The 14,788-nt window shown below is 40.8% G+C and overlaps 1 protein-coding gene across 1 annotated transcript in view; it reads right to left on the bottom strand.

The window, feature by feature from the left end:
• The window catches only part of clasp1a (cytoplasmic linker associated protein 1a), a 78,049-nt gene that overhangs the window by 19,883 nt on the left and 43,378 nt on the right, over positions 1 to 14,788 (bottom strand). The window contains exons 13-26 of the mRNA XM_079563769.1: positions 14,498 to 14,633; positions 14,341 to 14,411; positions 13,638 to 13,697; positions 13,015 to 13,092; positions 12,553 to 12,720; positions 11,354 to 11,400; positions 11,030 to 11,200; positions 8,043 to 8,156; positions 6,060 to 6,086; positions 5,186 to 5,344; positions 4,094 to 4,198; positions 3,109 to 3,171; positions 1,971 to 2,074; positions 942 to 965 (exon numbers count right to left, since the gene is read on the bottom strand). Of these exons, the coding sequence (XP_079419895.1) occupies positions 942 to 965; positions 1,971 to 2,074; positions 3,109 to 3,171; positions 4,094 to 4,198; positions 5,186 to 5,344; positions 6,060 to 6,086; positions 8,043 to 8,156; positions 11,030 to 11,200; positions 11,354 to 11,400; positions 12,553 to 12,720; positions 13,015 to 13,092; positions 13,638 to 13,697; positions 14,341 to 14,411; positions 14,498 to 14,633 (1,327 nt within the window). The remainder of the gene's footprint in view (positions 1 to 941; positions 966 to 1,970; positions 2,075 to 3,108; positions 3,172 to 4,093; positions 4,199 to 5,185; positions 5,345 to 6,059; positions 6,087 to 8,042; positions 8,157 to 11,029; positions 11,201 to 11,353; positions 11,401 to 12,552; positions 12,721 to 13,014; positions 13,093 to 13,637; positions 13,698 to 14,340; positions 14,412 to 14,497; positions 14,634 to 14,788) is intronic.

Here is a 14,788-nt window from a genome sequence, read left to right on the forward strand (position 1 = left end):
ATCCTAAATTGTGCAAATGTACAGATTTTAGGCTCTGTATCATTGACATATAAAGACAATATTTCTTTACAAGCAGAGACTTTCCAAACTTCCCAATTCTTCATAGGTTTAAAAGCACCTTGAACAACTTTTCGTATAGTATAACCCCTTTCATATTCAAGTAAAAGTGCAGTCCTGATTTAGTGCATACAAATTGTTTGTGAAGTGCTTTAAATGAGGCATAAAACAGTAGCCGTTAGCTTGGATCTTGCTTTGTAGAAAAAGATGCATCTTAATGAGGGCAATTTGAGCTCTGACAGGGAAGGGTTTTCAGCTCTGAAGATGGTTGGCTTAAACATGCAGGATTACTCACACAAAGGACAACGCCAGACATGACATTGATGAGGATATGGTTTAAAGTTAAAAAAAGGCCGTTTTTAATATCATATGATAGGACCTGTCAATGCATTGCAGCCCTGTGTCTTTTAATTATTTTCTCCCATAAAAAAGTGAATATAACGTAATGTAATCTCCACACTACCCCTAAAAGTGATTAAATTGGTTATTTCAGAGCTATACTATACTATATTTCTGATCACCATTGATTGACATCCAAAACACATGCACGATCACAACAAGGCGGAATCTCGACTCGATTTTTAACCAAAATCATAAACTTAATAAGCCACTAAAGCCATTCAAGCAAACTAGTCAACTAAAATGGTCAAACACGGTGCACTATTATTCTCAATCACAATCAAGTGATGCAGCACTAGTGGATGGGGGGGGGGGGGGGGGGAGCTGCCAGTTTTTTAGAAGCACAAAGGAAAAGCAAATGAAAACATTCAAGACAGAAATGATCAAAACACTCCAGATCTTCTTTGTTTTGTTTTTGGTGGGGGGGATTGTGTTAAGAAGTGCGTGATGGTATGAACACACAGACACACAAAATGAGCAACTACCTTATTCCTGGAGTCTCCTAACAGCTGGAGAGACAACGACAGAACGAGAGGAAAAGAGGAGAGAGGGAAGGTTTAGCAGGGAACACACAAGTTTGAGAGTGGACTCAAAATACTGTGGAATATTGCATTTTCAGCTTCACCATCACATTCATAATCATCTATTTAGTACTAGACTGTAGAAATTTAAGACATACTTTACATCACGGTCATATAAAAGGGTAGTTTTGACTGTTTTTGCTGATGAAACCTTCGCTATGTTAACATGCAAAGTTTAATCTACGCAATAACATGGACTGCATTAGTTAAGACACAGAAGCAGAGCATTTCTTCTCTTATGTTCAGTTCAAACAAGCTTACAAACACATCCAGATTCATTAAAGAAATACAACAGTAGCTTCTAGAGTCTAGAGGCAAATACATATCATGTATTAAACATGTTCTGAAACGCATGCGATTCGATTTGTCTAGAATCTGGACAAATCGAATCGCATGCGTTTCAGAACATGTTTGTACAATGGAAAAAAAGACTGTCTTACATAAGTTAAATGGCTTAAAAGTGCAAGAATAGAGAGAATTTCTGCAGATTTTCTGTTTGGTTTGCCAATGGAACAAGCATTATTTCGCTTGCAATATGAGAAATTAACTTAAAGCCAACAATAAAACATTGAAAAGAGAAGAAACGTTGAAGGCATGGAACAAACACGCTATTTCCAATGGCAATCCTGATTAAAAGCCAGTCCAAATTGACTCAAAATCAGCATAAGTGATCTTAATTCAAGCACTTTCAAGTCGGTAACACTAACAACTACACCTTGTTTATCTTTAATAACACTTAATAACTACTTGTTACTTTTGCGATTAGCTAACACTCTTCATACGTCTCCACTTTGGAGCATATTAAGAGGTTCATCCCGGACAAGGACAAATATTCACTGAAGTCTGTGCGTTACACAAGTCAAATACTACACAATCAAAAACAACAACATGATAAAAGCGTGGTCTCAGTGGCTAATGTTTGCTAGTACTGACCAGAGCATCAGCGACGGCCGCCTCCACCTCGGTGCCCGTGTTGAGAACCCGCATGGCGTTGACTGACGCGGAGATGCGAGCCTGGTTGATGAAGCCGTAGCGGTCTAAAGTGCACAGGGACGGGAGAGAGTCAGAAAATACCAGAGCGAGTCTTAAAGGGTTACCCAAACTCACCTGGAAAGAGAATCGATGGGAGAAATATAGATTTTAAAAGGGATAACATCAAATAATGTCAAAACACAATCGCAGAACCTTACATACGATCCACACATAACACACTGCAAAAAGGAGTTATGGCCAAGTTCATTTGCAAAAACAGAGGAGTTTAAATTTACTTTTTAATTTATTTCAGAATAATTTTGATGACACTAGAATCAGTGTTGTGCAAGTTACTTTAAAATTGTAAAATATTCTATAATAGTGGTTAAAGCTTTAAAAATGTAATATGTTTGTATTACATATTACTGTTTCATAGATGTAGCTGAGTTACACTACTTTGAGTTACTTTTGAGTTACTTTTGGCAAAATATAAACTAAAAATATAAAAAATGCAGTCAAAGATTTCCTTTTCCTTCCCTGTCCCCATTATCTTGTGTTTTGCTTTGACGGCATTAACTACGTGCAACTGCAGATCTTTACTTTCGTAATACGTTGTTACCCCAACACTGACTAAAACAGACCCGCTGTCCTAACCTGAAAACATGGACCTAATACACAAGTACCTAATGCTCTTAATTCAAGCAATTTCAACAGATCGAGTCCTTTTTGCAGTGTGGAATGATCCATTGGCAAAGTCTAATATATCCCAAGAATGCTTTCAATGCATGTGAACACGAGACAAAAAATGAATAGCACCATACGACACATATTCCACAGATGTGCGTACCACAGATAGAAGATCAAAACTCAACTTGGCTTGAACAACAAAAATCAAAAAGACACCAACCACATGAGGGCATTCTTTAAACCATAAACTGAAATAGTAGAAATGATGCTTCTATCACTAGGCGACATATGCAGCATGCCAGAGAGTGGATTTCTAGGTTCCTATATGAGCTACTGGAAACTGGGGAGTGGACACTGGGAGGCTGCTGGAGGTACTGGGGAGTTAAGGGGGGGGCGGGGTCATGCACGTCACCTGACGGGCCGTGGGAGTCGGCTGAGGACAGAGCGCTGGTGGAGCGGGAATGACGTCGGGAGGCTGCGGGACAGGGGGGAGGGGGGTATATTCACAGGAACAGTTAGTACTTGTATCTGTAAGAGTCGGAGAGCTAAAGCCAAAATAACATTTCTCTGCGAGATCAATGAGACCAATAACACACCCATCACATACACGGGCAAGGTGGATGAAGTGTTTTGCTAAAGGACATGACGACAGTAAGTACTGGTCAGAGCTAGAGATTTCTGTCAATCATCGGGCCACTAATACAGAGCCATTGTTGATTTCTCAAATTGCTTGATCTTGTCTGTCAAGCACACTCACCAAGAAATCGCTGAGATCACGCTCGCTCCCAGACTACATATCCTTGAAAAAGCATCTATGTAGTTTGGCTGGCCGGGCAAATCTTTTTCTTTGTTAATGGACCATATTAATAAAGTTATTTTAAATCAGTGGTCCTCGAATGGTGTAGCTTTGGGACGCTCCTTCAAAATATCATTTAGAATAGCTTGTTGCGGTTTGGTTTTTATTTTTAGTTAATTTGATTTAAAAAATGCAGTACTTTTGCAGAGTTCAGTTGCTTTAGGCATTGATCAAAAATTATTGGGTTTGGCAAAGGCTTGCGGCCCACTGAATATGCTACCACGACCCACCTGTTGAGAACCACTGTTTTAATAAATATTCTAAATTAATGCTTTCTTTTCCCTCTCCTTTACCACAAGAAAGCTTTCATTCCTTCGAACTTCAAACCATGTGCTGTTATTGACTAAGAATTGGCTGTCAATCAAAATGTCAATAATTGGGACTTCGTGTAGATTGTGCTTAAAATGACTCAGTCCTTCCCTTTTTATTTAATACAGTTCCATAAAGACCTATCACTTTACCATGACCTGGAGACAGTTAGTCCATGCGTAAAGACGCTGCAGAACGAGTGGTTATGTGTTAGTGGTTCAGCGTTACTCACCCAGAGGAGTGAAGCCCCGAGCGGGGCTGGTGTCGCGGCTGCTCTCGCGACTTGTATCGCGGCTGCAGCCCTGGCTCATGCTGGGCCGGGGGATGCGGCTCCGGGCTAGCGTGCGGTAGGAAGGGACAAGAGCTTTACCACACAGGCTGGCTGTCAGGACAACAAGTTAGGCAGCCAAGTCAGTGAGTGGTCAGGACAAAGCAATGGGACAGAGGTTTGGAGAGTTGGAAATAGACATGTATGGAAGTGTGTTTTAAAGTAAATAAGTACATTTTTCAAATCAATAATGACTTGGTAACTGTTTGTTGAACCTTGAATCACAACAAACTACAGCACAAAAAGCCATATTTAATGAGATGTTTTGATGAAAAATAATATAATTCCAATTGGAAAATGTGGCTACTGGCGAGAGGCATTTGTTACTAGCGAGTATTTGAGTAACTGTCTAGTGTCATGCCAAGCCCGGTAATTGTAGTTCCAAAATGAGGAGAAAGATAAGTCTTTAAACAAAATAAAATATACAACCAAATGTATTTTAAAAAGTACATAAAATACTTCTTAAATCATTAACATTATTGTATTTAGGCGGTATACATATTTCATGTGTGCAATAGCCACAATAAATAAAGGAATAATAATGATGATGTTTGGGGGCATGAAGGAAGATAGGACATTAAATCAAGCCGTGGTAGCTGCTAGCAGAATGAGTACAAACGCAAACATGTTAAAGAGCTCGACTCTAGAGATTCAAACTTTAGTCAGTAAATGTTAGGCACTGCAGCACATTCAGATACATGCACAGAAGTAGCAGAAGACACTAGGTTTCTTGTCATTTCTTGTAAATTCTCAACCAACTTCAACGTGGACCAAAAGCTTATCTCTGTACAAACATATTACGTCAAACCAGAAATGTTCATCTCTTTATCTAGAGGCCGAGATAAAAATGGAAATCGGAGAAAAGTCACTTATCTGTACCAAGATATTGAGCCTTAAAAATAAATCTCAATGAGGCAACAATGAAGAAAGCACTTCCACTTTCTGGAGAATGATATGAAATAGGGAACACTTTTAGGGACCTGTGGGGAGCCTTACCCAGTCCCATCCTGCTCGGGCTGGTCTCCCGGCTGCACCCCTGGCTGCGCGGGATCCTGCTGCGCTTGTCGGCCGGGTTGGAAGAGGGCGGCCCGGTGGCTCGTGGAATACGGCCGTAGCTGCTCAACAGTTTACCTGGAGAACTGGAACGGCTGCCGGCTGCAAGAGACGGGGCACAAATGGGAGAACAGGTTAGAAGGAACCAATGGGAGACAAGAGTGAGAAAGTCCAAGGCCCTGGTTACACTTCCAGCTTCGTGAAACAAAATTTTACATAAATGCGGGGGCTATTTTCCAGGAGAGACACTTGTACGACCTGGAGTTGAGTTTACCTTAGTCCATCAACAATGTCATAATCTTTTCTTCACACCTGCCCACTATTTTTTATTTTTAGCTTTCGAAAGACTGAAACATCTGATAGGGTTACGGAAGTAGGAACAAAATATCCTGAGATGTTGAGGAGAATTATGAAATGGCCTTATTGGGGTTGGCGTTTTATCTTTTTTTTTTTTTATTAAATAAAGTCTGTGTAACCAAGGCCTTAATCGTCAATACCAATACACCATAGTGCTGCGCGATCACCAAAAGCATCCATATTTTACCATTACACTGAATGATAAACAAACGATGAGAGCAAAAGACAAGCACGGTGCACAGACAACGCGTGGAACTTATGACACGCCTGAAAGAAAAAAAAAACCCACAAACAAAACACCACCGAACAAAATAAATAAATAAATATACATATGTGAAGGGGTAAGTGTGAGGGGTTGTGCTGCTGAACATACACATGAAAAGGAAAAGACACCAAAGGCGTGGCCGTGCAAAGCTCTCTCCGCTACAGGCGGTGCTGATGGGCGTATATGGGGCCTTACCACTGATGGGATTGGCTGATCTGGATCCTGAATGGTAGGAGCAATAGGCGGGACAGGTGGAGAACATGGAGACACAGGGGTTATGTTGTGTTTTAGTCGCGTGCACTGAGCCTGTGAAAAGCCTTGGCTGTCGCTGTAGCGTTAAAACATCGCCGTCATGTAAAAGTGGCTGAGACAAGTCACAGGCAGTCAGCGCGAGTCACTCAGTTCATAGCTGGCATTAGAGATCAAAAATAATAATAATAATAATAATAATAGCAGAAATATGATTTAGAGAGGAAATGATGTGACTAACTTCTACTACATACATACTGCTATTACTGCTTCTGCTGCTACTACTGCAACTACTGCTGCTTCTGCAACTACTGCTACTATTGCTACTACTGCTTCTGCTACAACTACTGCTGCTACTACTGCTACTACTACTACTGCTACTACTGCTTCTGCTACAACTACTGCTGCTACTACTGCTGCTACTACTGCTGCTACTGCTGCTACTACTGCTTCTGCTACAACTACTGCTGCTACTGCTGCTACTACTGCTTCTGCTACTACCTCTACTTCTACTACTACTACTGCTACTACTACTGCTTCTGCTACTACTACTGCTACTACTGCCTCTGCTACAACTACTGCTGCTACTACTTCTACTACTGCTACTACTACTACTGCTACTACTACTGCTTCTGCTACTACTACTGCTTCTGCTACAACTACTGCTGCTACTACTGCTGCTACTGCTGCTACTACTGCTTCTGCTACAACTACTGCTGCTACTGCTGCTACTACTGCTTCTGCTACTACCTCTACTTCTACTACTGCTACTGCTGCTACTACTGCTTCTGCTACTACCTCTACTTCTACTACTGCTACTACTACTACTACTGCTGCTACTGCTACTGCTTCTACTACTACTGCTACTGCTGCTACAACTACTGCTTCTACTGCAACTACTGCTACTATTGCTACTACTGCTTCTGCTACAACTACTGCTGCTACTACTGCTGCTACTGCTACTACTACTACTGCTACTACTTCTACTACTACTGCTGCTACTACTACTGCTTCTACTGCAACTACTGCTACCATTGCTACTACTGCTTCTGCTACAACTACTGCTGCTACTACTTCTACTACTGCTACTACTACTGCTACTACTTCTACTAATGCTACTACTACTGCTACTACTGCTGCTACATCTACTACTACTACTACTGCTACTGCTACTACTGCTTCTGCTTCTGCTGCTACTGCTGCTACTGCTAACTCTTTTGAAAAGAGTTGTTTACACTTAAAAAAAAAAATCTCGATAAATGAGAACACTCAATTGATTTAATTAATCTTAAGTTAAAATTAGTTTATTGTTTTTATTGTTTATTATTTATTATTTAGTTTATTAGTTAATTTGTTTAGAAGTTTATTCTTCATTTTGGTACAAAAATACTGTTATTGTTAACCTACCAACTTTAATCAAGAGCAAATTTCACATTTCACATATTTCTAAATTACTTTTTGCAGTGTGGCTGCACAAATAATTTTTTGAATTTGCACTCTTCCCATTTGATTACATTTCACACTAATTCTACATCTGCTTCTGCTATTTCTGCTGTTTATTTAGAAACTAAAATAAAATACAATATTACAACTACTACAATCGTTATTGTAGTAGTTGTACTCCTGACAAGTATATCTGTACCAAGGCCACAAGCTCCACTCTTGATTTTCTTTTGTAAATTTGTGAATTTGTCCATTAATGCCAGGTCTGAACAGCACGTACTGAACATGCAGGTAAGAACAAATACATGAAGTTTGTGACAGTTTCTCAGCCATGTTTTCTTCTTTGCGGATTGAGAAACATCACAGTAACATTAAGTGGAAAACCTAGTATGACCGCTGGTATTATTTGATCATACTTGGACAGTAATGACACATGAAACCACATTCTAGTCGATTTGTCCACTTCGCCTAAGTGGGTATACATACGCTGGGACTGGGAGACCACTTTGGCTCGACTGCGCCCCCTACTGTCCACTACAGAGGGACTGGCCGCACTGCCGCCCACGCTGCCGGAGCTGGTTCTCCTGGTGCGAACGCGACCTAAGGGAGGGAAAAAAAAGGGGGAAAAGGTTTAGGGGTAAAATCAAACCAAAATTTAACTGTGGCCTTAACGAAATGCTGACGAAGAGAAGTCTGGGAGGACAGAATGACCTATGAGGAGATAGAGAAAGATAAGAGACTCCTGGAAAACAGAGGGGGCAAACAGACAGCTGGGGTCAATAGTGAGTGCCAGTAATGTGCTCATGTAGTGGAGTGGGTTTAATCAAATTGTGATTGAAATCATTTGAAATTGTTATATAAATTTATGCTGGTAAATTGACATGAGTGAGTTGTTCCCACCATACAAACTGTAATTATAATTAATGGCAAACTATGTCACCCAGCTTTAAAGAAAAACAGACAAACATTCAGTAAATGAATTATATCTTTGAGCTTTTCTGTTCAAGAAATCATTAAATGAAGTTGTATTACTATAGTGACATTATGACCTATATCTGCCTCTGAGAACCTCTGGCAGTGTTCCCTTCTGGTGCCCAGAGTCAGGACGAAACACTAGGCTAGGTTTTTAGTTTTATGCATCTAAAACCTGGCACAGTCTTCCCGGCGATGTGAGACAGGCCTCAAATCTGACAAGGTTTTAATCCAACAGTTCTGTTTCTGTACAACTGAAAGTATTTTATCTGCACTCTGTCCTTTAAGTTTAGTTTTTTGTTTCCATCATTTTAATTCTTAATTCTAGTCTTCTGAGCTTCTTCAAACAGGCTTGTCCTGTTTTGACTGCTTGAATTTGAGGGTTCCCTGTCATTTTACTACATGTTTTTTACCATGTTTTAATTAACATTGTAAATAACAACACGTTGGTTACAAATAAAGGATCTATCCAAGTGTATTGGATGCATTTTTTACTGTAACAAACCCTTCTTGTTCTGTAAAGAACTATGATTTACTTTGAAAAACCTGTTACTCAACACAACAACAATAGTCATATTGATAAGACGTATACAGGAAGCTATAAATATATTATCTTTTCACACTGATAACGAGGCCTGTGTTTCACAGCTCTTCAAAGCCTTATAGCAGGTACTAGGATAAAAGGCCACACATGTAGTAAGCTTGGGGAGTGAGCTGGCTCACAGTAAGGTTAAAAAAAGGTCCATCTTAACTAGGGCTGCACGATATAGAAGTAACAATATTGCAATAACGATACTATTGCGATATTTCACTAAAACCATTTCAACACGATATGTTCCATTCTTATTAGACACAAACTCTAAGTAACTAGTTATTCAGCAAATTGTGTCAAAACAAGACAAAACACTACAGCAGCACAGAAGACTTTAGAGATATATTGTGGCTTCTCGCGATACGGATATTGCATCACCAAATATCGCGATACGATATTGTTTGCGATATATATTGTGCAGCCCTAATCTTGACAGCACTAGTTCAGCTCTAGGTACGCTGAGTTTATATTTTGTGTGTTTTAGTAGTAGTAAGTTCACTATGTCAGAACACTCCTCAAGCAGGGGAGTTTTGCGTTTATTGTGACATGACATCGGCCTGACGACATTAAACAAATATGCCGCCAGTTTTCATATACGGTTCACTTTGCTGTAATGAAAACAGACATCAGATCTACGCACGGTCCTAGAGAATGAAATATGGACATTAGGGTTACACGTCATGCAAAGAGAGTCCATGCAGGTCCACAGAAGCCACTTGGGACTTTAGAAGAGGAACAGGAGGAACATATGAAGACATGGGGGAGATGTACACCTGCTGCGTGACAGTCAGAAATAAAACACAGTCAAGCCTTACCATCCGTTTTACCGGAAGTGCCATCTGGTGGCAAAAGAGAGGCAGTGCAGCAGTGAGGGGAAGCAGAGGTGTAAAGGAAGACACTAGTGTTATAGAAGAAATAAACCTGGAGAGCGAGGGAGGAGGATAGTGAGCCACTGGATAGGAACATGAGGGTACGGAGAGCGAGCTTGTTGACATTTTTTTTTGGCACATTAGAATCGGAAAATTAGCCAGGACGGGCACGATTTCAGCTCATTTGTCAAGTTAATGTGCCATTCCAAAGTTCCCGGTGGCAGAGCCGTCTAATGGTCTGCCTGAAAGCCCAACAGTTAATATTTAAGGAAGGGCTGTGAAAATGACAGTTCAGCTAAACATCATAGGAGAATGACAGTGGGAGAGTTTATCATGCACTGGTTGGGACGGGGAGTTCCCAACCATTTTGATGTTGTTTTATCAGTTGTTATCTGCCCCTGCTGCTCACCAATACTATGAAATCTAGTAGGCTCTTGTTTAGGGCTGGGTACCTTTAAACCATACCAGTGTGGTATTGGGAAAAAGGTTTAGGTACTACTGCTATCGCAAAAATGAAACAATCGAAAGTAGGTACCGGGAAAAAAACACATCTTTAGATCCAATATTTATCTAAATTTTCTTTTTGCCAAATGTTTACAGATTTTATTTCTTATTTTAGTCGTTTTCCGATTCTTTCCCCTCATTTTTTATGACTTTTCCTATTTCCCCCTCTTTTCCCCCAATTTATTCCTAATTTTTTTGCCACACTTTCTCCCAGTTTGCCTTTATTTGCAGATGAACCCGATATTGTAAATGTGCAGATCTTCCACACAATATTGTTTTCTGGATCTACATGACAAATATTTTGGTATAGGTATCGCTCTGGTATCGGTATCGGAAACCAAGTATCGTTAAAGCACTGGAATCGGGAAAGATAAAAAAAGTATTGGTGCCCAGCCCTACTTCTGTTTCTTTTGCTGTGATCTGTCATCAATTTTCACAGGCCTCCCACAAAGCTAGAAACTGCCTTGGTTATACAGTATATCTACACACTATGAAGAGAATAGACAGAAATGAAAGGTCCAGTTTCTAGTCATTACCTAAAGAGGCGTAGGACCCCGGGGGCAGCGCCGCCGCATTGCTGAACGGCGAGGACGCGGGGACGGTGGTGAGGCGGGATTTGGCGGTGGCCGCGGCGTTTACGTCGATGTCACTGCGAGAGCGCTGGAGAGAGCCGGACTGGGAGGACACTCTGGAGCCCACCAGTTTACCTGGGACAGCGGGACAAGGCGAGAAGGGGACTTTAGCGTGAGGCAATAGCACCATCTAGTGACAAAAGGCTGAACCGGCAATGGAAGTGCGAACCAATTTCACAAAACAGAGATAAATAGTAATAAATGATGCAGTTATTCTACATGACTTACTTCTCGTCATGCTGCCTCCAATTACACTCTTAACAGATAGAGGTCGGCTGAAAAACAAAACAGTACATTCATTTCCATCAAAAGCTAAAAATCAAAAGTACAAAAATGATTACACCATTTGTCACAGACTCGAGAGGCCATTATAAATCCATAGATGTTTGTTTGGGTACATTGTGAGTGTTTCCTGGATGAAAGGAAGATGACCAAAGCCACGGCAGCATGAGGTCATTAACCACTGCGTGTGCAAACATGTGCTCACCCACCACCAGCAGTAACCAACGTGTTTATACGGTCAGAAGCTCATCAGAGGGAGAAGGCTTTTTTAACGACATTTTAACAAGCGCGCAACATAGTATTTACAGACAAAGATGTTTTTTTTTTCCACCAACACATAGATTTACAACCTGTGTAAAACTTGCATAACAAAACACAAATCTTCAAGACTTCAGTGATAAATTCCTCACAATTAATCCGATTTGTTTAAATTGTCTCTAATTTATCTCAAGATAGAGATTCACATGAAAAATACAATACAACTAGTTGCAAATACACCGCATGAAGGAGAGGCTCTGCAGCTGAATAGGGAAGAAAACAATTGAATTGAGAGATCTAAATGTAAAACTTTTGCAGTACTTTACTGAAATAAATTAATATTATTATAAATTATTATTGCAATAAATTATTGCAAGTAAAAATGTCAAAAATGTACAGCAGTTTCAGCAACATAATCCATATAGACTGTAAGGTTTGGACTCTGTAGATGATACTTAAGTAGAGATATTGTTGCAAGAGAATGAAAACCTCATCTTGATAAAATGGGTTCTAAAGTTTTGTAACGTCTGTGCATGCGCAGGGATATTTCTTTAGCCCTGGCAAGATTTTGGATTATCGCGTCATCTCAGTCGCCTTTTGTTTTATACGTGGACATCAAACATGTCATCATTCATATTTGTGAGTGAACATGCATGGGTGCCGCACTGTTGTAGCAATTTCTAGGAAATCTACAGCTTTCTGGTGAACAAAACATCATAAATAAGCACCACTAAGGGTGAGTTTTGTTTATTTTTACTCAGACATGAAACTAAAATGTTAAGGGAAAACTATCTAAAGTAAACATTAGCCACAGCGTGAGAAATTGATGTTTTCACGTGCTGTGTCTTGCCTTAACGTATCTAGTAGTTGTCTACAAGAGCGCTTACTTGAGACTCTCCTGTGAAGAGGAGGAGGAGCGGTCGGACTGTGGTAGCGACACGATACTGTCTGAGCTCTTGAGGTGGGACTGCAGAGCCTTCTGATAGGTGGACTCCAGCGCCTGGAACAGGTGCTCCGCCTCGCGACTGTAGTGGCCATGGAAGCCCCAATAACACCTGCCACAAAGGGGAATTATCAATATAGGGCGGCAAAAAATGCAATGTTTCATACCATCTTACTTTTGCATTATTTTACTAATGTTACTACAAAAATGTCTTCTTCTTCTGTTTCCTTACAACTAAAAGTGTCCAAATCAAGTACAAAACAAGGTTGAATTTTGACCAAAATCAGAAGATTTTTGTGAAATCTCAGTCGGATGGAAGACCTAACACATTTTGCGATATATTGAACAGCCTGAATTGTATCATATGTTTTGTAGCTAATAGTTGAGAATAGAAAATCCCACTCACTTCCTGGCGATGGACCTTGCTTCTGAGTCGGCATCGTGGATTCCTTTCTTAATCGTTTCCGTCAGAACGGCCACGTGTCTGGGGTAATAAGGAAACATCATCAACCTCTTAGGCTGCATGTGCGTTTGGTCTTTCCTCCAACGCTCCACAGGGAATGTGACCATCCAACAGTGCCTTTCCCACGCTTTATAAACCATTTCATACGGTTGTCATGGAGAAACTATGTCACCTCATGATTGGGTGATTAGATGATGACCATTTTTTAGAAGATTAATCTCTTTTCTCGGCCTCATCAGCCACGCGCCCAGCCAGCCCTCGCCTTAAACTTAAATGTCGATGCGTCTCTAAAGGGCGACAGCAAAGAGGACTGTGTGCTTGGAGAAGTTTGGACACTCTGTCTGCAGTGTATGAAGGATTAATGTAAACATGACCACATCTGCGATAACAGGCTTTTACAACAGCATCAGAATCATACCATGTACTGTACTGGTGTAAATCAAAACAGAGCAACCATTTAGCAGGATGCAACCCTTCAAACAATATGCAATGTACAGTGAGATTTAGATATCACTTCAACCCTAAATATTAAACAGTTTGGAGTTAGGCCAGTCGTTGCTGCTTACCTTTCTAATGTGTTAGTGTGCCATTCTTGTAGCATAAGGTCTAGGAACTCATAGCAGCGTCTGCAAAGGATCAAAAGAGAAAATGTCATCACTAGCTTGTGGAAAACATGACTGAAATACAGTAAGTAAGTAAGTGCTTTATTTGTCATTTTACAATTTGTACAACAAAATTCAGTTTTCGACTGAGCCGCTTCGACTGAGCCACGCCGCCATTGTGGGCCAACAGTCTTTCACCATCTTCTGGGAAGCAGACGAATATAATCCGTCTTATTCTCCAGTGAATGACATAAGTCAGAGCAATAGTAGGGATAGTCTTGTGGCTTCTGAGTGAGTCTCAGAAGCCACAAGTGAGCTGTGAGTCTTGCCTGGATACCTCCTTGTTTGCCCCTTTTTTTGTTTCCTGTAGCGCCTCATGTGACACCTCCAACGTGCTGCAGGTGTGGGGCTCTTGGTGCCTCTTCATTGTTTCAGAAGAAGAAATTGAGCCTATTGTGAATATTTCTAGGGTTGATGGAAGAAGCTGGTGCATTTTAAGAGGAAATACTCCCAAAATACTATATGTTAGGGGGAACTTTACAAAGTAAATGTCTGGGAATTCAACACGGGATTTTCTTTCTTTCGTCTCCAAAGAAAGGTTTGTCCCCCTTAAGCTGTTGTCTCTCTGTGTCAGGTGATTCTGCTCAGGTCTGTCTTGATCTCTTACCGTCTGACAGCGACAGATTTGGAGGTGCAGTTACTGGTGATAATGGGGATGAGACGAGGGTAGTGTGTATGCTGCAAAAAAAACAAAAAAAAAACAACATTAAACGATAAGAAGAACAATAGATAGTCACTTAGCATGAGATGGCATGGCGTCTTACCCTGAGGATGAGGCGGATGACGGCCATTCCGGACGTGGCCATGATTTTGGCACTGTTTGGCACCAGGTTGAGCAGCGTGGGCATGATGCTCTCGGCCCCGTGGTCAAACTTGTTCCCCAGCACGGACGACAGATGCCTGCGAGCGCACATATACACTTTACATTACATTACATTATAAACTGTTTCTCGTAGTTTCTGAGCAGTTCCACCTCATCAGCAGTAACAGTGATTACACATTTGGAGGATTAATGATTTACTATGGAGATCAGTTTGCTAATTCTGTGCCTGAGG

The sequence above is a fragment of the Gobius niger genome, assembly GCF_951799975.1.
Source record: "Gobius niger genome assembly, chromosome: 9".
Taxonomy (NCBI): Eukaryota; Metazoa; Chordata; class Actinopteri; order Gobiiformes; family Gobiidae; genus Gobius; species Gobius niger.